Source organism: Lingula anatina, chromosome 10 (assembly GCF_051362555.1).
Source record: "Lingula anatina isolate TDL-2025a chromosome 10, LinAna3.0, whole genome shotgun sequence".
NCBI lineage: Eukaryota > Metazoa > Brachiopoda > Lingulata > Lingulida > Lingulidae > Lingula > Lingula anatina.
Window position 1 is genome coordinate 11,863,040 of NC_141776.1, and position 24,196 is coordinate 11,887,235.

The 24,196-nt window shown below is 36.1% G+C and overlaps 2 protein-coding genes across 6 annotated transcripts; one reads left to right on the top strand and one right to left on the bottom strand.

Moving 5' to 3' along the window:
- LOC106181342 (DNA excision repair protein ERCC-5) lies at positions 1–20,066 on the bottom strand. 5 transcript variants are annotated; one of them, XM_086997155.1, is made up of 18 exons: positions 19,762–19,887; positions 18,563–18,690; positions 17,915–18,090; positions 17,465–17,673; positions 16,970–17,039; positions 16,461–16,604; positions 10,695–12,123; positions 10,244–10,449; positions 9,890–10,009; positions 9,211–9,424; positions 8,455–8,599; positions 8,003–8,094; positions 7,467–7,571; positions 6,890–6,972; positions 6,382–6,559; positions 3,497–3,564; positions 2,719–2,894; positions 1–90 (listed from the first exon to the last, which is right to left on the bottom strand). In XM_086997155.1, exons 2-17 carry the CDS (start codon positions 18,648–18,650, stop codon positions 2,820–2,822), a joined length of 3,402 nt encoding a protein of 1,133 aa, XP_086853281.1. In that variant the 5' UTR covers positions 18,651–18,690; positions 19,762–19,887; the 3' UTR covers positions 1–90; positions 2,719–2,819. The 5 variants fall into 5 exon arrangements, with proteins under 5 accessions (XP_086853281.1, XP_086853278.1, XP_086853280.1 ...); XM_086997152.1 differs by lacking the exons at positions 1–90; positions 2,719–2,894; positions 3,497–3,564; positions 19,762–19,887 and adding an exon at positions 19,933–20,066 and having other exon boundaries at positions 4,155–6,559; XM_086997154.1 differs by lacking the exons at positions 1–90; positions 2,719–2,894; positions 3,497–3,564; positions 19,762–19,887 and adding an exon at positions 19,955–20,048 and having other exon boundaries at positions 4,155–6,559.
- Positions 20,067–20,081: 15 nt separating this feature from the next.
- LOC106181367 (uncharacterized) lies at positions 20,082–23,207 on the top strand. The gene is made up of 2 exons (XM_013565738.2): positions 20,082–20,933; positions 22,253–23,207. The coding sequence occupies exons 1-2, from the start codon at positions 20,526–20,528 to the stop codon at positions 22,991–22,993; spliced, it is 1,149 nt and encodes a 382-aa protein (XP_013421192.2). The 5' UTR covers positions 20,082–20,525; the 3' UTR covers positions 22,994–23,207.
- Positions 23,208–24,196: the final 989 nt, after the last annotated feature.

Consider the following 24,196-nt stretch of genomic DNA (forward strand, 5'->3'; position numbering starts at 1 on the left):
CTTCAACATGTAGCATATAGAAAATGTGTGACAGAATCCTTCCTTTGACTTCCAAAACCCAGTCAATTCTTTATTGCTGTAAAAAGGACCCTAGAAGTACAAGATATCAGTATAGATCTTAAAATTTTTTAACATTGCTATCACGCAAGTAACACATGAAAACAAACGTAACCTCAATGAGCTGCTCTACGCACACACCTGTTTCTGTACATAGTAAAGCCCGTCATTGGTTTAATATCATGTAACTACTTATCACTTGTAATGCTGCATAATATGCACCCCGGGCGGTTTCCAAGGCAGTTTTGAAAGTTTGGGGGGGGGGGGGGGGATCAAACCCTCACTGAGTGGGATTTCAAATACTAAAGATGCTTTTTTGTGAGAAAAAATATTAAAATATTACCAATGGAAGGCTGATATCTTAAGCTTTATGGGACTGCATGAGAAACTACAGGAAGAGATCAGATTCGGTAGCACTAACAGTTACTGAGGTGGTTTCAAAATCAAACACCCCTCAAGATCATCTTGTCTATGTCCCTGGTTACAAATGAATAAATAAAGCTCAAGACCTTTCAGCAATGGTAGCGTCTTAACCTAAATGTCTTTATCACATCGTATCATGTTGTTGACTGGATATATGAGATAATTTGCTGCATAAAAACTGTCTTCATCTGTAAAAGTCAAGTAAAATAGGGCAATTAAATATTGACTTGAAACGAGAGGTGTCTTTCTACTCAAGTTTTTTCTTCTTTTTTTTCTGAGTCAATTTACGTGTGAAAAATGTTTTTATCAGAACTTTAAAAAATATTGCAGTTTTAATACTGTCAGAAAATAATTTGTTATAAGAAAACTTGTTAAAACAAAAAGTTTCCATCTATTTGCACCGACACTAACCTCTTCACAAGTTACCTCTAACTTGACACGATGAAGATAGGCTATAGTGAAGAGGTTAGTGTCAAGTTATCTCTGAAGCTCAGGGTGTCTATTTGGCACTTTCTACATCATTTTTCCTTCAGGCCAAAATACGTTTTGCAATCCCTGTATGTTCTAAGAGTAAGGTTCAAAAATATTTGCTCACTTTATGAAATGAAATATCAATGTTTTTGTCTCTTGTTCACCTAAAAACATACCCAAAATGACCTCTTCTCCTTTCTGAGTTTTTGTAACAATAGCTTTACAATGGCTACTCAATGCATACATGTACAACAGTTATATGTATAAGAGCAGAGCCCACGACTTACAGCCCTTTCCTTTTTTCAACAAAAACCAAAATTTTCCGCAAACACATACACACACACACACACACACACACACACACAGAAACATTCGACTCAAATCCCCCAGTATTGCCAAATTTAGTTCACAGACTGTTTACTCTGTCTGTCCCTTTCTCTTTCAGAAATCATGAGAGTCCAAAGTCAACTTATAGCCTATAATAAGCTACATATAATTCACACTCACACTATATGACTGCGGTGATATTATATATTTTCTATCAAAGTAGCAATTGAATATATTGCAAATTTTAATAATGTAAAAAAAAAGAACTTTATGAAGAGTTACAATTCTTTTGAAAAAATGAAAAAAAATTATCTACAAAATGATCATTGACAATTACAAGTAAACTGTGTATATGTGTTTTCTCAAACTGCTTGTATTTGATGCTAAATCATATGTAATTATGATTTTCAAACCCATTTTAAAAAGACAGAAAGAAAATGAAAATAATTAGGAGTCTACCCTAATGGTACAAATCAGATTTCTAAGAAGTCGAGACATAAACCCACAATGTACATGTATGCACAGCAAGAAAAAAGATTTCTTAGCCTTTAAATCTCTAATCACTTTACAATAACATACCCCCCTTTACTTTATCCAATATATAAACTTCTTTGAATTTCAATGCTAACAATCCGTGATAAATGAACATCATCCTCACACTATAAAAACCACATTAAAAAATCCTCAATGCCCCAACTTACATGTATATCAAAGAAAAAATTCATAACCTTCTCCTAGAACTGATCCCTCCTCCCAAACACTCAAATTCCTGTTTAGACGTTACATGTGTCAAGTTTCCGTCTAGGTGGTATTTCATTTATTTATAACATGTGCCATGAAAGTCAAAATCACCAAGTAAAATAGTAAATGAATGGAACATTGGCACTGCTTGTTATTTTAGGAGTTGAACTGCAAATATCTTGGCATTTATACTCAGGCTTGTTCAATTCCTTATTGCAATATATATACATATATATATATAGTGAATTTATATCTACAGGTAGTCTTAGAAAATTAAGTATAACTAACAAGAATTAAAAAATCATTTTGAATCTAATTACATTTCTTAAAAATCTAGGAACACCCTCATCTTTACCTCACATCAAAATGCCCCCCCCCCCCCTCAAGCATTCATGGCTAAGTGTGGACACATTTGTATTATAATTTACATGGAAGCCTTATTTATTTATAAGAAAGGGGTTTAGGCACTGTTAAGAATCACTTAGCTTTAAAAAAAACCTTTCATTACTCAAGCAAAAAGTCCAGTATGCTGTACGTATTACAACCCCTAGCAGTGTTGAAATTATCATCTTCCTGAGATTGTGACAAAACTTATTCACATTATCAAATTTTCAGAACTGATAACTCACAAAATTAAAATAAAATTCAAACTTAAACATTACAAAACTATATCCATTTAAAACTACAAGTGTCACTTACCTTTATGAGAGAAAATCAGTTGATATATTTTACTCCGGTGATCCGTCTGCCTCGTGTGTCGATATGGGGTAACCAGTTCTATTCCACTCTACTGACCACAGCTACAAGTGCACTACTGCCACCTTTTCTTCATTTGTCCATATCCCAGTTACCATAGCAACCAGCATTGTCGTCTGCTGAAAGGAAACATAAACCAAACATGCTGTGAATAGCAATTACACATATAATATTTGTATACAAATCGCCAGGGTTTATTATTGCTGTTATGAAAGAGAGTCGTTAAAGCATGAAACGGAGTCATACTTTTCAATTACATGCAGCTAGGGATATGCTTGCGTGGTCAGCTTGAAAGAGACACACTTCTATTCACATGCCTTTCACAAATGTCACAATTCAAGAATAACATTCAAGAAGAAAAAGCATTTAATTCTTAAAACAGTCACTTGTTACATTTCTCTCCAGTGGAGAAGTGACGTCCAACATGAAAAACTCATTATTCATAAATTTAATAGGTGCTGCTCCTTTCCTGACAATAATAATTTGCATAATATTTTATGGTAACTGAATCAGCTTTAGATCAATCTTTAAATTCACAAAACTGGGTAAATTGTGATACCATTAAATTTGATCTGCTATCTAGGGATTAAATCATCCCCTAAATATGTTTTTCACTACGAAACTCTTTGTATTTGGTCAGTGATCAATTATAAACAGGTGTAGAAATATTTCTGCTGTTGACAGGAAAGCTGAATTAACAAAACATTTATAAAATACTTACCAATGTGAAACTCATCAGCCGAGTGGCACATGCCCCCCTCTTCAGTTTCAGAGGACCCCTTCCCCACCCTCAAACAAAAAAAAGTACAACTCGTAATCAAAACAAGACAAAACCAGGCGTTTTTATCAACATGCCCTACATAATTGTAAAATTGTTTTCTTCCAAAAATGTTATATTTTTGTATATCATTGTGACCTCCCTCCCACCTACCAAAATCTTAGATCTGTCAGTGATTATTCATACGTACATAATTCAAGCCACATGACATTGAAACCAATGTCTATAAACAGAAATGTCTTTTCAAAATAAAGTATCACTAAATATTCCAAACTTAAGATACATTTCTCTGCATTTCTTAATATTCTCAATTTCATAATTTCAGAATCCTATTAAAATTTAAAACATTCATTAACACAGCACAATCTGCAGCATGAATACGTATATAGGCAAAGAAGAAAGCATTTTGTTTAGGTAAAATATTATTCTTCAATTAAATAAACTGCCCACTGGTCAGCAAATCAGGCATAGAATGAAAACCAAATGAGATCAAATGTCTGGGAGTCAAATAACTGTACAGGACGGGTCCATCAAAAATAAATATTATTATTGTAAATACACATCCATGCTCAGCATGCAAAACCCACAGGTGTATAAGAAGTCTGTTTCAGTAGTTTTTATTAAGATCTCAAACAAAACATGGAACTTTTATAACTTATCACAACCTTTTAGTAGACTAAGGAAATAAATAAGCAGATAATACAAAATCTGTACAAATTTGGCATTGGACCACACATTAAATCTTCAAATTGATAAATCTCGGCATCTGTCAGATTTTAATTTACAATCTCAGAATTCTGTGACTCCATAAAGAAAGTCCCCACTTGTTATAAGAATACCTCTTAGAATCAGGTAGGCACAAGGATACATGTTGGTACATTTAGAGTGAGGTTTCAGTCCAAATAATCATGAAAATACATAGCTATATTAAGCCAAAAATTACTGTTCAACATTTTTTCACATGCCTACGCAAATAATCTCTGTTAGCCTTTCAGTTATGCATTTCAGTTTGTATGAGACCCTTCAAATTTCAGTAGAACTACAAAGTTATAAGTACTACTGTAACAGTAGCCTGGGGCAAAGAAATATCCCGTAGTCAGAGTGACTGTCATGGTCAATTGGTCATTTTCTCGGTCCATTGACCACTACTCTACCGCATTTGCCACGTTTTAATTCACCGTGTAATGTATCATGAACAAGTTATTTTAAAATATAGGTATTACTTAACTTGTAGCTGTCTTTGTGGTAAAGCCAGATAGTTTTAAATATTAGTTTAGGCAGGCAAGGTACGTGACTGCATAAGAAACCACTGGCCCAAGGCAGTGATTTAACAGGTCAGAAGAAAATGAATATTACACAACCAAATGGTATGTAATATGTAGCCCAACTGTGACTTTACATTATTCTTCAATTAAAAGAAAGTTTTTTTCTTTTTTTTTTTCTTTTGGATCTGGTGTAAATGCAAACAATTAAAAACTTTGTTTCTGTTTTCTTTCTGGTAACACATCAAAGACCAGTGGTTTAGTGTTTTTAGCACAGTGCTCTAGAGATTGTTAACCTTAAGCATGGTGAAGACACTTATGAAAATAAAAGTATTTCTAATGTGTTTGTGTATTACAAAAATAAGAAAATTAATAAACAATGTCTAATTTCAAAAAGTGTGGCAATGACAATAAATGTGATTTTAAAATTCCTAATTATAAATTTATAATAATGATAATTTTACAATTATAGACATAATAAAACACTGACACAATCATATGTAAATTTCAAAATAATTTATGCAACAGTTGTAAATATTCTTTCAGCATAAAGGGATACAATATAGCATATGGAATAATAAAAATATGAGAAAGACCACCAGTTCAAATCACAAAATTGGTAAAATATACCAACTTGTCTTAATAAATAAATTTCAATTCGATTTTGAAGCAATCTTTTTAAATAAATAATTTTACAATATTGTCTAGTCGGACCCGGGCTGCCACACAAGCTATCCTCTACATAATGATTGACAGTGGAAAAATATAAATGATTCAAAAACACATGTTACTGTCATTACAAGGAAAAATGCAAGGTATATCATATACTACATCATGGACCGAAATTCATGCAACAACACTTACTCAAATGTGTCATATACAGTACTGGCCACAGTTAATTTCCCAGCTATCAGAAAAATACAAAACATAATATACTGAAGCTCATGCTATAAATCACTTACAAACCCATTTGTCTTTTACATATTTTATCATAATCACTATTATTTGTCATGTTTTATTGCTTTATTGATTCCCATAAAGAATTTCCATTGGGAAAAATCATTTACCTTAATCTGTAACAACAAAATTCAAATTTACTGAGGGTAAAAAATCAATCTGATTGAGAACTATCAGACTCTGACAACTGCAAAGATTCAATCTTTCCAGTAGCCTTAGCTTTAGAGGTTCTAGAAGGGCCGGTTCTCCTTTCCAGTGATGGCACAATACTTTTATTTTTCTGCTTTTTGCAGGATTTATTGGATGTTTTCTTACTTTTCGTCATACTGTCACTTTTACCTTTGGACTTTTTCTGAGGTAATACAGTACTACTACTACTGCTACCTTTGACACTGCTTGTAGATTGCACATTCTGTCCCTTTTCCTTGGCTTGAATTTGTTTGTTGTCAATTTTTCTGTTTTTTGCAGTCAATTTTGCTTTGTCCTCCTCATCCTCTTCCGAACTCGGCTCTGAAAAATTAAGTTCATGTTCTGGGGATTCTTTCACTCCCTTAGATTTAGAACTCTGACCTGTAGAAGTTCTTTGACCTTTCTCAGACCTTGACCTACTTTCATTCTTCATTTTCTTCTTGCCTTTGGTCTTTCCATTGCTTTTGCCTGATTTATCTTCCTTGTCTGCTTGTGAGGGGTTGTGAAACAAGTCAATGGCCCTGGCTAATCTTTTGCTCTTTACAGTCCTCTTCTCAGACAAATCCACAGTGAAGTATTTATCCAGCCTGTTTTGGCTCTGAATGAAAACATAATACAATTTAAATAATTTTTGTAAGCACCATGATATTCATATTTAATCAGAAAGCTGCTTGAAGGAGAACTTTTTAAGAGATTCAGTCAGGAAATAAATATAACAAGAAAATTTTTTTTTAAATTGTAAAATATAAAGTAAAATGAAGGTATAAAAGCTTAGTAAAAAGAGTGCAATCAAAATTAAGACTACTGACATTTTCAACCATAAACAAATTCTCAGTTAATAAAATAAATTTGACAATGAAACCTTTGAAGATTTTTTTAAATGTGAGACACCAATTAAGTTTTAAAACAGTAGAGAGTCTTTACTCACAGTGGTGTTATTTAATTGTTTCATCACAGGGAGCAGCATTTCATCCACCTTCTTTCTGGTCCAGCCACACCTCTCGGACCCAAATGTGGCACACTCAGTCAAAGATTTTAACATATTAAACAGTATCCTCCTATGTCCAGCTGTAAATATCAGCAGTACATACCATACTTATATTATTTATTTTATATTCATTTTCATACTGATTAACCCAACAAAGAAAAGTTATTTTATTGCACTCAAAAGCAATGATAGAAAGATTAAACAAGAGAAAGAAAAAGAAAAAAAACTTGGAATTGATGGTTTCTGTGAGCTAATCATTATCAGCCAGTCTACTAAGATGGGTCCTATTAGGAGAAAGTACGGTTGGCCTTACTTGACTAAAAACATGACCTAATTACACACAAGGGCAATATTGGTAAAAAAAAAAATTTCACAAATTTGATTATTTTTACCAGGTAAGCAGGCAATTTGAAAGAAAGAAAGAAAGAAAGAAAGAAAGAAAGAAAGAAATAAAAACACCTTTTGCTATCAATAATTACTAATTTAAAAACATTATTGCATATCGAAGCAAAAGGATATTCTCTAAGTAGGTCAAGGTCAGGTCGTCCCCAACTGAAGCGTTCTCTGGAATCCTCTACTGTGGGCTGAAGGTAAGCCTCGATCACGGTTGAACTGGGGAAACCTGGAGGTTGACAAACATGTTTTCTAATCAGAGATAGTGAACCTAAATACCTGTGTTTAAATGTGCCACTGTTTTTCTTTTCTTTTTTTTTTGTGAGAGAGGTGCATGTGTGAGTGTATGAAAGAGAAATAGAGCTAGAAATAGTGCCCTATCTCTGTGAGTGTGTGGAGAGAGAGAGAGAGAGAGAGAGAGAGAGAATGGATGCCAGTGTCTCTGTTTACCTGTTTATGTGCATGCATGAGTTTGCAAGTATGGCTGGTATACAAGTATGGCTGGTATACAAGTATGGCTGGTATACAAGTATGGCTGGTATACAAGTGCAGTAATTGGTGTATGGTTGGTATGCAGAAAATTTAGCTATCAGTTACCCAGACTCATCAAACAATATAATTCAAGAAGAAAACAATAAGGTAAATCTTTATTTCTTTTACCTGCTCTAATTTGAAGTTTCTTCAGCTTGCTTTTTGTCTTACTTTCACCAGCTGAAGGTTTTGGCCGATTTTGTACTGCCTGCCACCACTCCCTAAACATTTCAAAACAATTAAAAAGAGGGTTTCAATTAGAAAAAACACACCAGCTTCCAATCAACTCCCATCAAATATATTTCTCATCGTGATTTTTAATTTTTTTATAATTTTTATTCCAAATCTTATTCATATCATTAGTGTATCTATAAATTTTTTATTTACTAGCTCACTCATTTATTTATATTGATTTTTCATTAATTTATTATGTTGAATTTGTTAATTTATCTTTTTGAAAAGATAACAAACTATCTATACTTAGTTTTCTTCAGTTTAAGCCCTCAGTTTGGCCAACTTTGGTAATGAGACTGTGTGATGATTGATTCACTGAATAATAAAATCTACATAAAATCAATTACCTGAAGGCAACCAAAGCATCCACATCTTCTCCAGGAAATTCACTCAGGATCTCCATGGCAGTGACAGGTCCTGCCCCCTGTAGGCCTTCAGTGTAATCACTGCCACATACCAGCGCCACACAGATACACCGCCTACGATCCAGACCTAAGATCATTGTAAAAGATTTCAGTAAGTTCATTCTATTGTGGTGTATTTCAGCTAAGTGGCCAGTCACAAATCAGTTGCGATGCGTCAGGGATGGGTAAAACCCGGGAAATTTGAACAAAATCTTGAGACAGATCTCACGATTTTGCACCCGTTGGAGGCGCTCTCCGGACTTGTCTCCAGGTTGTCGCAGATTTTTTAGACATCGCCACACCCGTTGCGGTCCCCAACTTTGAACTTAAAATTTTAAGATTGCTCGCAAGATTTTTCACCCATTTTGGGCATCCCAGACATAATCTCCGATGACCTATGACGACCCCCGGCCAAAACTAATCCCCGACAGATCGCCGACATTGTGACTGGGCCATAAGTGGTAAATGTAATATAATCCGAATTGGCTTAAAATATGTTATAAGTCCTTTATCTTTAAAAATCAAATTCAAATTTATCCTAAAGTTTAGTTGAATACAATGTTTATAGAGCATCTATAATTATTTTAAAAACATAAATTATAAATAAAACTTCATAAGACACCCCTTATTATCATCTTAATTCTTTTTTTGTCCTTTTGTTCAAGCATAAGGTTCTTTCACACCCCATATAAGTCTTACCAACATGTTTTTCTATATCCTCAATCTTATATCTCTCAACATGCTTGTTCTGGTTGAAAAAGTTCTTGTAGACCCTGCGTCCACCAAACAGCCAGATGTCGCTGTCATCCGTGATGGACCCGCTGGTCAAGTTTAGCTGGTCAAGCTGGGCGCACTGGGCCTCGGCCTCCATGGGGCTCACTACATAGGGGATTCCAAACAGTTGAAGGAGTTCCTGTAATAAAACATATACTAAATATATTACAATAGAAATGAAGTTAGTAAATGGAAAATAGTTCTGTATTCATAGAAAATACTAAATATCTGTCATGGTCATTCTTTTTGTTGGCTCCCAACATTGTGCACAATGCATGGAAACTTGCTTCAGAATAGTTAAACTTTGTTTTATGATAGAATCTCCTATTCCACCAAGCAACTAACACACCTACTTCTATTTAATATGCAGCAGTTTTTACATTGCTTGTGTTGTTAATAGCTCTTGCTTTTTCCTTCGTCTTTCATGATCTTTCTCTCTCTCATGCACACACACATGCGCGCATGCACACACACACACAGACAGAATACCATTTCTGATACATAATTTTCATATACATATTAGCAGATTTATTTTTTTATTATTTTCACACACGTGCACATACACACACACACACTAGCGGTCATCAAAGCAGCCAACAATCACCTGTGCCTCTGCTTGCATCTTCTCTGTCACTGTAGCTGCCAGTCTCTCCTGTTGTCCTTTGGTCTTCCTCAGGTTTCTCTCCTCAAATATCAGCTCTTGGTCCAAATCTTCCAACTCAGCCTATCAATAAATAAAAAGAATAATAAAATAATAATACCTAAAATTGTTATCATTTTCATTATGACTAAAACTCAGTATTTGCATTATAAAAGCACCGATATATATCATGCCAATGTAAATAATTTCTTATATAATACATTATAATCATATTCCATGAACAGTCCTTCCTTGCTCTAAAAAATATGGACTAATTCTTAGCTCCACTTTTTTGCTTTTAAATGCCTTTACCAATACCTGTGAAAAGTGAGAGCCCTGATTTGCATTCACACTGTCCAAGTGCTCTTCCCGTATTTTCCAGTCTTCTACTTCCCTGTCAGTTGATTGGAATGTTGGTGCTGGTGTCTTTACCGTTGTAAATATACTCGCTGGAAACAGGTCATCCTCATCAGGGGGTGGTGCACTGGGGTCGATTGTTATTGCTATTGTATCTTTCTTGTTATCTTTTAATAAAAAAATAAAAATCTGTTCATGAAAATAAAACGGATATAGCTCATGTGCATCAACAGTTCAATCTTGCGCTGAAAGCACATTTAATTTAAAAGTCTCTTCAAATTCAGAAACACCTCAAAATTAACAATTTATCTTTTTTCACCAATATACTTTTGCTCATAAAAAATTGGAAAGTGTTCAGCATATGGGTAAAATTTAGAGTGTTAGTAAACCCAGGTATGTTATTCCACTGTACCTGACAGACAGCTTTCAACTTTTATCTTCTTTTCTGGCACGCTTGAAATGGGAGCATCACCATCACCATTATCATGCTTTCTTTTCTTTTCAGTTTCCAATGTGGCTTCAGCACAGGTGTCAATATCTTCAGTGGCTTCTGTAATCACTTCAGAGGAGAGGCCATTTATTGATTTTCCAGACGCTGTGGCATTTATTGTTGAATTTGGCACAGTCCTTGTCCCAGTGCTGGGACCTGTGAAACTGACACCAGGGGTGTTGTCCAAGACAGGCTGATCCTTTAACTGGACCTTTTGATTGTGCCCTGATTTATCAGCTGGTGAAGTTTTTGAGGCTTCAACTTTGTTGTCATATTCATTAAACAACTGATCTGAGAGTGAAGTCTGTGACTGACCTATGGGAATCTGGGGATAAACATCTTCACTTTTCTTGTCTTCCTCTTCTGCATCAACCAAAACAAACCCTCCCTTTTCAGTCCTAAAATCTGCTTCTCCCTGTGCTGTTACAGTAACACTTTTCTCAGAATCACAAGTAGATTTTACATGTGCAGACACCTCATGATGCTTCTCCAAAATTCTATGACCACCATTTTCATCAGCATTGCTATTGTTCACAGTTAAATCAACACAGTCTGACTCACCAGAGTCGTTTCTGGTTTTGTGAACTGGCCCAATGATCTCTCTTTTAGATTGTTCTTTCCCATCTTTAACTTTCACATGTTTTTCTGATAGGTTATTATCAACTGTCATATAGTTACTTTGTTTTACTGGTTCATTTATGCTGATAGATTCTGTTTTATTTGCTTCACTTTGGTCCAGAAAAAGATCATTATTCCTGGTGTTTTTACTGGATAGTGTGCTGTCTGAAAGAGAAGTGCTTGATGTGAGATCCATCAAAGCAGAGGACTGAATTGCTTCCACTGTAGAGTTTTTTTCTGCAGTCCTTCTCCCTGAGCCAGTATTATAAGGAATTGGCATGTCTCCCTCATCATCAATCACAATGCACTCCTCTCTGGTTTCTACTTTCTTTGTTAAATCAATCAGTGAAACTTTCTGCTCAGTTTTGCCCAAATATTCAGTTTTCCTTTTCAGCTGGAGCATTAAAGGTTCTTCCTCGAAATCGGACTCATCTGATAGAGTACCAAAGTCATCAACACTGTAAACATCCGCCATATTGGAAGAAGAAGTCCCAGCAGTCTCAGCAGATGGTTTCTGATTGGATAATCCTTTAATGAGAATGGCATGAGACGTGTCCTCGGATACAATGCGATGTGAGGTGATTTGGGTCACAGGGTGACCTTGGGTCAGGCTGGGACCCATACTGCCCAGTGCCTGATGGTTCATTTCTTTGCGGACATCTTCGATGCGTTGTGACAGCTTGTTCTGACGGACAATCTTAGCTATTTGGAAGCCAGAGAACTGATCAGAGTCCTAAGCATTATGCAAAAAGAGAAATGTATGGCTGACATTGTACAAAGTTGAACTAGAGGATCAGAGAGGCGATACCGCCTCCGGATATTGTACCACCAGCTGGAGTAAGCGCATTCGTATGGACCCCCCCCCCTCCAAAAAGGGACACCATCACCAGTCTTGTGCTTGACAAGCTCTATAAAATGCAATCAACAGGAGTTCTCAAAATATACAAAAAAATATAATTAAAAATGGTCAGTATATGACTTTCTATTCAACTTCAATAGTAACTATGGACCTATCTCAGCCAGTTTTGGAGATATAAGGGACTAAATGTTATAATTTTGCAGTTACCATAATGTGCCATAAATTTCCTACAGAAAAAATTAATTAAAATAAAGAAAAGGTCATTTTGGTCAAAATTCTTGAAATGGGAGGTGCTCTGAAGTTCCAGATGTTCTAATTTGATGAAATAATGTCATTTTTGACCATAAGTTGCCTGCTTTGCCAAGCCTTATGTTTTATTTTTCTGGAGTTCAAAATTAATTATCCATTACCGTACTGCACATTTTGCTTTCACCACCAATATGTACTTTTTGATACAGCGTAAATTTGGAGATGAAAGGGAAGCAAAATTTGCAAAGTTCAGTTCATGGTGAAAAGTAGGTCAAAGGTCAATTTCAAGGTCACATTCAGATTGCCAGTATGACTTCCTATTCAATACAACAGTAACTATGGACCTATCTCTGCCAGTTTTGGAGATAAAAGGGAAGCAAAGTTTGCAAAGTTCAATTTATGGTGAAAAGTAGGTCAAAGGTCAATTTCAAGGTCACAGTAAGATTGCCAGTATATGACTTCCTATTCAACCTCAATAGTAACTATGGACCTATCTCTGCCAGTTTTGGAGATAAAAGGGAAGCAAAATTTGCAAAGTTCATGTGATGAAAAGTAGGTCAAAGGTCAATTTCAAGGTCACAGTAAGATTGCCAGTATATGACTTCCCATTCAAGTTCAATAGTAATTATGGACCTATCTCTGCCAGTTTTGGAGATAAAAGGGAAGCAAAATTTGCAAAGTTCAGTTCATGGTGAAAAGTAGGTCAAAGGTCAATTTCAAGGTCACATTTAGATTGTCAGTATATGACTTCATATTCAAGTTCAATAGTAACTATGGACCTATCTCTGCCAGTTTTGGAGATAAAAGGGAAGCAAAATTTGCAAAGTTCAGTTCATGGTGAAAAGTAGGTCAAAGGTCAATTTCAAGGTCACAGTAAGATTGCCAGTATATGACTTCCTATTCAACTTCAATAGTAACTATGGACCTATCTCTGCCAGTTTTGGAGATATAAGGGACTAAATGTTATAATTTTGGAGTTACCATAATGTGCCATAAATTTCCTACAGAAAAAATTAATCAAAATAAAGAAAAGGTCATTTTGGTCAAAATTCTTGAAATGGGAGGTGCTCTGAGGTTCCAGATGTTCTAATTTGATGAAACAATGTCATTTTTGACCACAAGTTGCCTGCTTTGCCAAGCCTTATGTTTTGTTTTTCTGGAGTTCAAAATTAATTATCCATTACCGTACTGCACATTTTGCTTTCACCACCAATATGTACTTTTTGATACAGCGTAAATTTGGAGATAAAAAGGAAGCAAAATTAACAAAGTTCAGTTCATGGTGAAAAGTAGGTCAAAGGTCAGTTTTAAGGTCACATTTAGATTGCCAGTGTATCACTTCCTATTCAACTTCAATAGTAACTATGGACCTATCTCTGCCAGTTTTGGAGATAAAAGGGAAGCAAAATTTGCAAAGTTCAATTCATGGTGAAAAGTAGGTTAAAGGTCAATTTGAAGGTCACAGTAAGATTGCCGGTATATGACTTCCTATTCAATACAATAGTAACTATGGACCTATCTCTGCCAGTTTTGGAGATAAAAGGGAAGCAAAATTTGCAAAGTTCAATTTATGGTGAAAAGTAGGTCAAAGGTCAATTTCAAGGTCACATTTAGATTGCCAGTATATGACTTCCTATTCAACTTCAATAATAACTATGGACCTATCTCTGCCAGTTTTGGAGATAAAAGGGAAGCAAAATTTGCAAAGTTCAATTCATGGTGAAAAGTAGGTCAATGGTCAATTTGAAGGTAACAGTAAGATTGCCAGTATATGACTTCCTATTCAACTTCAATAGAAACTATGGACCTATCTCTGCCAGTTTTGGAGATAAAAGGGAAGCAAAATTTGCAAAGTTCAGTTCATGATGAAAAGTAGGTCAAAGGTCAATTTCAAGGTCACAGTAAGATTGCCAGTATATGACGACCTATTCAAGTTCAATAGTAATTATGGACCTATCTCTGCCAGTTTTGGAGATAAAAGGGAAGCAAAATTTGCAAAGTTCAGTTCAAGGTGAAAAGTAGGTCAAAGGTCAATTTCAAGGTCACATTTAGATTGTCAGTATTTGACTTCATATTCAAGTTCAATAGAAACTATGGACCTATCTCTGCCAGTTTTGGAGATAAAAGGGAAGCAAAATTTGCAAAGTTCAATTCATGGTGAAAAGTAGGTCAAAGGTCAATTTCAAGGTCACATTTAGATTGCCAGTATAAGACTTCCTATTCAACTTCAATAGTAACTATGGACCTATCTCTGCCAGTTTTGGAGATAAAAGGGAAGCAAAATTTGCAAAGTTCAATTCATGGTGAAAAGTAGGTCAAAGGTCAATTTCAAGGTCACATTTAGATTGCCAGTATATGACTTCCTATTCAACTTCAATAGTAACTATGGACCTATCTCTGCCAGTTTTGGAGATAAAAGGGAAGCAAAATTTGCAAAATTTGCAAAGTTCATGGTGAAAAGTAGGTCAAAGGTCAATTTCAAGGTCACAGTAAGATTGCCAGTATATGACTTCCTATTCAACTTCAATAGTAACTATGGACCTATCTCTGCCAGTTTTGGAGATATAAGGGACTAAATGTTATAATTTTGGAATTACCTTAATGTGCCATAAATTTCCTACAGCAAAAATTAATTAAAATAAAGCAAAGGTCATTTTGGTCAAAATTCTTGAAATGGGAGGTGCTCTGAAGTTCCAGAAGTTCAAATTTGATGAAATAATGTCATTTTTGACCACAAGTTGTCTGCTTTGCCAAGCCTTATGTTTTATTTTTCCAGAGTTCAAAATTTATTATCCATTACCGTACTGCACATTTTGCTTTCACCACCAATATGAACTTTCTGATACAGCATAACTTGAAAACCGTACGGAATACAAAAAAACGGAGACCACCTCCAGTGTTGGGCTTTACATGCTCTACAAAATGCAAAAAAGAATGGGTCTCTAGCATTAACGGTTCCCGAATTAGAGACAGTTTTCAGTTTCGCCATCTTATGGCCGCTTCTCCGGTGAAAATGCACTGATTGACCCCAAATTCACGGAGATGAAGGATGACCTGAAGGGTAACGCTTTCCAATAATATTATTGGTTAAGTCTGTGTGGTGTCTGAATAACAGGGCAAAAAAAATTTTTTTCGTAAAAAATTTAATTTTTTTGAAAATTTTGGCCCGTTTGACCTTGAAGTAAAGGTCAAAGGTCAAATCCAAGGGCATATTTGAAATCTACACATATGACTTTTGGAAAGCCTTCTGTAGAAATTTTTCCCATAACCCCTTCCGTAGGGTAGATAATTAGCATTTAATTTTGCCATTTTTGGACAAGGGTGCATTTCAATGAGTGCCACACCCAGACCCCAATACCGACAAAGCCCAAATTTTACGTGGAACGAGTTGAGATTATAGGTGACCTAAATCCAAGAGATGGGTACGGGGGGCCTTACCGCCTAGGAGGAGAAGCGGTAACGGTAGCCGTCCGGCGGAGCCGGCGGAGCCAACGGAGCCGGCGGAGCCGGCGGAACGATCCGGACGGGACCGAAACCATGTGTACCGCCAGCGCTAACGCTGGTGGTACAAATAACTTCATCAGAATGACAGATTGTTGACGATATATTGTTCATATCACAAATTTTTATCTGTCAGAAACTAATTACATTTGTGAGATAAAGATACATCTTGATGTCAATCTGACATTTTCTGATGTCTGATTGCCATGGAATGTGACTACAAGCATCTAAATAATTAGACAGAGACATAACAAAATTTACAATTTATAATAATACAAACTGATATTGCTTTCCAGGTAAAATCAGGACACTTACAATAATATAATATTGTTATGAGAACTCAGAATGGGAATGAGAAACTTTTCAAAAGGCATCCAAAACGTTTTTGATAATTCATCAAGCTGTGGGTCTCTTTAGAGAAACAGACTAAAAACCATTTATTAAAGACTTTCACTACTTACCTGTGGTAATTCATCAAACTGTGACCAACCCACTCTTTTCTTAGTCTCTTTAATCTCTGTCAGTATCTCGTGTTGGACTTCAGGAGGAAAACTTCTGAACTCCTCACTGTCAATGTCAACATTACCAAAGTCTTGATATTCACTCTGTAATGTTGAATATTAATCAAAAAATGCAGATGATTATTGATGTTTAATCCAGCAGATTTCACAAATGCTATTAACAGTATAGCCTGAACTTAACAGAAACAAGACTTCAAATTTATAAAGGAAGGCACTGATCATCTTTATTTTGTTACTCATTTACAACCAAAGTTGATCTGTGGATCCAGGAATCAAATATGGCAGACTCGCTTCAAAGGTTACCTCTCAATTTTCACGGGGAATCTATTTACTGCCTATAAGGGGATTATGCGACTACTTTCAAGTGTGTCAGCCATATTTGGTCCTTGGATCAGTTAGTTCACGGATCAACTTTAGTTGTGAATGCAGCCTAAGAGTTAGGCACTCACCATTATTATGTCCCTCTGAAGCATCCTTTCTTCCCATGGATCAGGTTCTTCTTCTTCTACTGCTTCTGAACTAAAACGCATGTCAAAATAAATGTAACAGACAGGGCGAGAGAGAGAGAGAGAGAGAGTGGGAGGGGGGATGTAAACACTGTCATACTGTCATCAAGTGCGGTTCTTTGAAGTTCATCAAGAACTCCTGGCAATTGTCTCTCCTGAAAATCTATAACCTTTTGTAGACCCCTTAAAGATAATACAGTTTAATGGGTAAAAAACAATAATGAAGAACAATGTGTAAAAAATCATAAAAAAGAACAATAAAATAAAGGGACACTCTACAATAATTCCTGTTTTGACCACAGGTGTAATATGTCACTAAATGTAACAATATTATGTTAAATCAGCAAAAATTCACTTCACACACATTATTTAGCCTGAGAAAATTAACTTGAAATTAGTATTGGGCCAATTTTGCTTGATGGGTCCATAAAAATCTACCTGTCTTGTTCAGGTAAAGGTGGCAATTGGTACATGTCAGCTTCTTTTGAAGTGGAAGGCTTAGCAGGGATTTCTGGCACAGTGGCTTTCTCTCCTCCCCTCCCCATAGCTGCCTGAACTGCTTGTCTCTTCAGGAAATTTGTGAGGATTTTTTGTGATGTTTTCCCAGTTTCTTTTTCTGCCTGTTCTTTTCTTTGTCTCCTGGCAGCCTGGGGATAAAATTTTTTTTTCAATTTTTAATATTTCAAACATCTCAAGTCATGTCATTTAAAGGTCACATTCTATAAAGAAAATATAAATCTGACAGTTACTTCAACTCATAAGATAAGTGGCACTTCTGTTTTATGTATTTCAAATTACATAATATACAATGGCTGAATAGGCTTTTATTTATTTCACTTTTTTACCATTCAGGATAAATTTCAGAATTCATATATATATATCACTTACCAGGGTTTGCTTCTTCAGGGCAGGCACACCCCCATCAAACACAAAGACAGGCTTTATCCTGTAGTAGAGCAGCTTACAGATCCTGTTGAAGAGCGTGATGAGGTGGGCATTAGGGAGAGGACTGCCATGTTTGTCCCTCATCCCCTTCACACTCTGGTTTAACCAAATACTCACATCTGTGGACTGCAGTCAAGGCACCTTATGGTACTGCTACTATTGCTTTTTATACAATTATCATAATGATCATGATAATTGTTACTTTAACTTTATTACTTAGCCTATGGAACATGTTTAATATCTATTATTATTATTAATATTATTATTATTGATGTTGTTGTTGTTGTTAGGACTTGTGGATTTAAAATAAAAAATTGGGTAGTCATACTGCTGCAGAAGATAAATCTATCAATAAATTCATTAATTAAATTACAGATAAAACAAAATGTGCAGAAAAGAATATAAAGAAGAACAAAAATGACATCTGCTTTAGATTTTCAGGATCAACGTTCTCATGTATACCAAATACTGAACAACTTTCAAAATTTCTGTTTGTTCACAATCATAAATGAGATATCAGTTAATTAACCTATGCAAAGTTTTATAACTTAAAGTATCACCATATATCCCTGTGTTAATTTTCAAGGATACCCACTGCTAGGACCTGTCCCTCCAGAGACTCTAGTGTCACAGGTCTCCCTGCAGTCTGCAGTAACTGCCACAGGCCCTGCACTCCCATACCGGAACACTGTTTATATTATATACTACACCATATCAGTCTGGAAGACAAGTGGATGAAAGTGAAGGGGATTAAACTCTTAAGCCAGAGTTATTTTTTATAAATATCATACCAGGCTTAAATAGATGTGGAATAAAAAGAAGGGGTTGAACTCCCAACCAGAATTATTTTTATAAATATGATACCAGTCTGGAATAGAAGTAGATAAATGTGAAGGGGGGGGGGGGGGGGGGGGGGGTTGAACTCCCAAGTCAAAAGTATGTGTGTATACATTGAGAAGAGAGATATACATGAGCATGCAACTCTCAGCCTAGAATTACTTTTGCCCCGTTTGTGTGTGCAAATCAGAGGGGTTTCCAAAATCAGGACATAAGTTAGCTTAGCATCTGTGTTATATTTTATATTAAAATGTGATATACGTGTGCACATGTTATTGCTTAAGATGTTCTGGTGTAAAACAGGCAAAGTGTCAAAATCTCTGGCTCTACTTGATGCATGTACTTTCAAAATGGGAGTTCAATCCCCTTGAAATTAGGCCTAGTGACCTCAAGCAATGTATTTTCGGAACCAGTTTCTATACGGAACCAGTTGCTGATCAATCGTGAGATTTAATGTATTTACTGAGCTGATCCCCCCCCCCCCCCCCCCCAAACACCACCACTACCATTACTACTACCAGCTGGAAGAAAAACAGGAATACAGTCAAACACCATCTGAGTGTAGTGCCAGGGGCAGGTAGAACCGGCCGGGTAGCTTAGTAGGTAAGAGCACTCGCCCTGTAAGCGAGGGGTCCCGGGTTCGATTCCTGGTCTGGCTGGTGGTTTTTCTGCACTCACCCCAAATCGCTACAATGGTGGCAGCGGTGTTGCGAGATAGGGCTCGCGTCTTTCGGCATTTGAGGGGGAGGAGTGTAGTGCCAGGGGCAGGTAGAACCGGCCGGGTAGCTCTGTAGGTAAGAGCACTCGCCCTGTAAGCGAGGGGTCCCGGGTTCGATTCCTGGTCTGGCTGGTGATTTTTCTGCACTCACCCCAAATCGCTACATGAGTATACGCAAATAGCTCGCTGTACGAGAAGTGGCTCTAAAGCATAAACCCTTAACCGAAAATACTACCTAACCGATGTGTTTCTCTCTTAAAACTCCTCTCAACACAAGCACTGGCAAGGAAATAATACACAGCACAGCAAAATTTCGCCGCAATTTGAAAATGAAAACAACGATACACCTAACACCCAAAAGATAATACTGCAAGACAAGCCTCACATAAAAAAGACAATCGTTTACCAGCTGCCAATCGCACACCCACGTTATTGCCTAAGAACCTAACGCCGAGGTCCATCATAGGTTGTAGGTTTATACCCAATCAAAGTGATAGCCGAATGTGCCTCCGACATTGGTCGCCACTTGTTTTGATTACGACACGCGAAAAAGGGGTCGTGTACTTCCGGCGTGGGAGTATGACCGTGGAGCCAGGAGTAGACGTACAGAGAATTCCATACACGTACTGGAGATCAACAATGCAAATGCAGGTTTTGTGATAGATTTACCAACAGAAACAACTGGGTAATACACAAAAGGACTTACACAGGGGTGAAGCCATCCACCGGTCGTTGTTGAAAATTTTCAAACGCCGCTGTTTTAAAGGATCACTTGCTCTAGGAACACTGAAGAACGTTCGCTGCTTTTATTCTTTTTTACAATATAAAACTTTAAATCAACGTCAAAAATTGTTCTTTTTAAGTTTTAGAGAGAAAACAGGAGATTTAGATGAGGAAATTCTGATTTGTCAGTTTCTAGTGACGTAACCAGCGGAGTAGCTTCCGACAGTATATGTAGATACTGTAGGTGACTAAACATCCAGGTGTCAGTGAAACAAAATGCCGCAAAGTTGTGTTGCACCCGGGTGCCGTAATGTTGGTTACGAAAAGAAAGACATCTGCTATTTTGTCCTGCCTGCAAATGCCGCAAAACGTAAACTTTGGCTCAATTCTCTGAAGTTCAAAAATCCAAGCTCAGTGTCAAAACACGCAAGGGTTTGTAGTGAACACTTCGAGCCCGAATGCTTCTTACGTGACCTGCAAGCTGAATTGTGTGGTGGAAAAGCACGAAGAAAACTAAGAGATGATGCTGTACCCAGTATATTCGATTTTTCGGAGTACCAAAATGCAACAGTAAATGCCAGAGCGCTGCCGACGAGAGACTTACCTGCAGGACGTGTGCATGATGCGGTCGTCGAAAGGAAGAAGAGAGCAGCTGCTAGAGCCCAAAAACAGTTCGTAGCAGAGGTACGTTGTCGAATTATTTGGTCCTGTGGGTGAAAACTTGAATATGTTAACATGATAGTAGTGTCAAATTTTTACAATGAAATACAGCTGCGGAAGTAGTGAGGTAAGTTGTAGAGGTGTGAAATGTAGTGGCCGGTACTATCAATCCAATATCTTTGCCCTTTTGTCCACATACCTGGCTTTTCCAGAATGACACAGGTAAACTGCACAGGTGTGAAAAAATATGTCAGCTGTCACACCTGCAAATGTTAGGTTACTTTATCTTGTCAGTGGGAATTAAGAACGTTCAGCTGACACGATGGGTAGGAATGTGTGAAAAACTATGTTAGCTGCTCTGCTTCAAATTCTTTACTGTAAACATAGAGTTTTGTTGTATTTTGTTGGTTTATAAATGATAACCACATAGATAATTCATCTTCTTTTGTGTATCTATCTTCAAAAATTTGAATTTATAAATGATCAAGTAGTAATCAATTGCGTATATCTCTTTTAGATTGCACTGCTAGCGAGCGCCTAAAGCCTTTGGTCTAAAGTGGGTCTGGCTAAATTGTGCAATACGCCGCCATACAGTGCAATACGCTTGAAAAAACAAGTCCAGTCACAAGAAAACACCGGAAACTGTCATTCTAAACAAAATTGGCTGATATGAGAGCGAAATATATTACAAAATAATTATAGCCTTGATAAAAGTTAAAAACTTAACAAATTTGCACATTTTCTTTATCATTGGGTCAGACGCCAAGTTGGTTAGTGGCTTTTCTTGGCCTGTAATATTGTCAAGAAGAGCCACAAGCCAACATGGCTGTCGACCCGACAATATTAGAAGTAGCGCCAGTGTGTTAGTTATATCAATGACATCAATAATCTAGTCAAATATTTTGCTTTTTTATCACCTTATTTTGTTGAGAATGACCGTTTTCTGTGTTTTCTTGTGACTGGACTTATAGTTTATTATTGTAATTTTAGTTATATGATTATATAATGTATACTGTTAGGTCATAGTCATTGTAAAAAATGTACTTGAACCGCAATAAATAAATAAATAAATAATTAATACAAGTGTATTGCACTGTATTGTGGCATATTGCTCAATTTAGCCAGACTGGTTTAAAGTTCATATTACCTGTCAACTCATGCACAGAGATTTTATTTTTTGAAAATTTGTTAATTCTAAACACGCATTCACTCAAAATTTTTGCAAACATTTTTGTGTGTAATGCAGATGGAACAATCATGGTAAGAATTCTGATACAGCTTATTTGTCTAGCAACAACATACATTTACATGATGTAAAATTTTGATATTATTTTTTTTTTCAGATTCACAATACAATAGATTCTGAAATGATAGTCCAGAAGAGATATACCATGCCTCTTGAAATAATAACCCAACATGGAGCAAGACCGTTCAAATATCAGTATTTTGAAAAGATGTTTAATGTTAATCAGAGTGATATGCAACCTGAAGTGAACCAAATGAGAAAAAAACCATTCAAATGCCAATATTGTGAAAAGAGATTTAGTATCGCACTGAGTTGTATACAACACGAAAGGACTCACCATGGAGAAAACCCCTTCAAATGCCAGTATTGTGATATGAGTTTTAGTGTCAGAAGTAGCTGTACACAACATGAAATGATTCACAGAAGAGGAAAACCATTCAAATGCAAATTCTGTGAAAAGGGTGTTCAGTTTAAACCTAGATGTATACAGCACGGAAGGTCTCACAGTGGAGAAACACCATACCAATGCCAGTATTGTGAAAAGAGCTTTATTGTAAAAGATCAGCGTAAACGCCATGAATTGATTCACACTGGGGATTCACTTCACTCTTTGGGAAAGGAAAAACCACATGGGACTGAGGCTTCAGTTCAGTCTTTCAAAGAGGAAATTCAAGTTGAAGATGTAGCACATGAGACAAAGGAACAGAGGGAATCTAACACAGAAGGCATAGTCAAAAGGGAGTTTAACGATAACATTGCTCCAGAAGTGAGGCTTGAACTTGAAGAAATATATCCTGTTGCAATGTTTAGAAATGTTTTTGCAGATGCTGGTGTATAATGGCTGGTAATACTAGTACATAAATTAAAATCTAGATTAGAGCTGGACCTTTAAGAATACATTTAAAGCTTTTTAGTAACTTAAAGTTATTAATTTATGTCAGATATTTAGGAATGGGGTAATTGATTAAACTGGTAAAATAAATTTCATTATTCTATGACTGCATGTTGAAAGAAAAATGAATGTAATTAAAAGGACTTTATTCTCCTTGTCATTGATGAGTTTCTTGAATGTTGTTCAGTGTATAACAATGCATGTTAGTCTAGTGGGATTTCCACAAAAGATGAATAGTAGGGGCATTTTGGGGTAAAAGTTGGGAACCAGGCTTATTAGCATAATTTTGGGATGCTGAATCCGATTTACCCGGTTCCCAAGCGAAATTTTGCGTTTTTAATGGTCTAATTTGCAAAAAAACAAAATGGCCGCCAGATTTCCTATTTTCTGCAATACCTCTGGAACTAGACAGGGGAATATGACAAATGAAGTGTCTTTACCTATATTTTCAGGGTCGAGGAACATCACTTGTTTATATCCTTACCGAATCCTAGTCAAAGGTTTATCAATGACCTTCAGAGTGACCTCTTCCACTTTTTGTGGAACTCAAAGATCGATAAAGTTAAGCGGGATATAATTATTAAAAATTACGATGAAGGTGGTATCAAAATGACACACTTGCCTTCACTGATATCATCACTAAAATTAACATGGATTAGACGTATTTATACAAAAAGGAAAAAATGGCAAATTATCGTAGCTAAATATCTAAATTTTGAACTTTTGTCAGTGGGTGGTAATGAGTATTTGAATAAATGTCTAAAAGTTTGCAGAAACCGGTTCTGGGGGGATGTGTTACTTGCATGGAAAGAACTCAGGGTTAAGGAAGACAAGTTAAGGGGGAAAAACAAGCCCGTTTTGGACACCCCTGTCTGGTATAACGAAGCCCTAAAAGTAGACAGTAAGGTAATATACTATAAGCACTGGTTTAATAAAGGTATATCTACAATAAGGGACTTTATAAAAGACACTAAAACAATTACCTTTTTTTCACAAGAAGAAATAAATAAGCGATATGGCATTCAGACCAACTTCCTAGAATATCAAGGGGTGGTAAGCATTATTAAGCGATACTTGAAATTGCATGATATAAACGAATCTGAAGTAATGCTCCCTAAACTCCCAGAGTATTTAAGTATCTTCTTTAAA

Coding starts and splice junctions, on each gene's coding strand:
- LOC106181342 (XM_086997152.1), bottom strand. CDS start 18,650: ATGGGAGTGCAGGGCCTGTGGCAGTTACTGCAGACTGCAGGGAGACCT. Junction 12,124..16,460: donor AGTTTGATGAATTACCACAG/GTAAGTAGTGAA, acceptor CATAATGCTTAG/GACTCTGATCAGTTCTCTGG. Junction 8,600..9,210: donor GGATATAGAAAAACATGTTG/GTAAGACTTATA, acceptor CAATGATCTTAG/GTCTGGATCGTAGGCGGTGT.
- LOC106181367 (XM_013565738.2), top strand. CDS start 20,526: ATGCCGCAAAGTTGTGTTGCACCCGGGTGCCGTAATGTTGGTTACGAA. Junction 20,934..22,252: donor AAAAACAGTTCGTAGCAGAG/GTACGTTGTCGA, acceptor TTTTTTTTTCAG/ATTCACAATACAATAGATTC.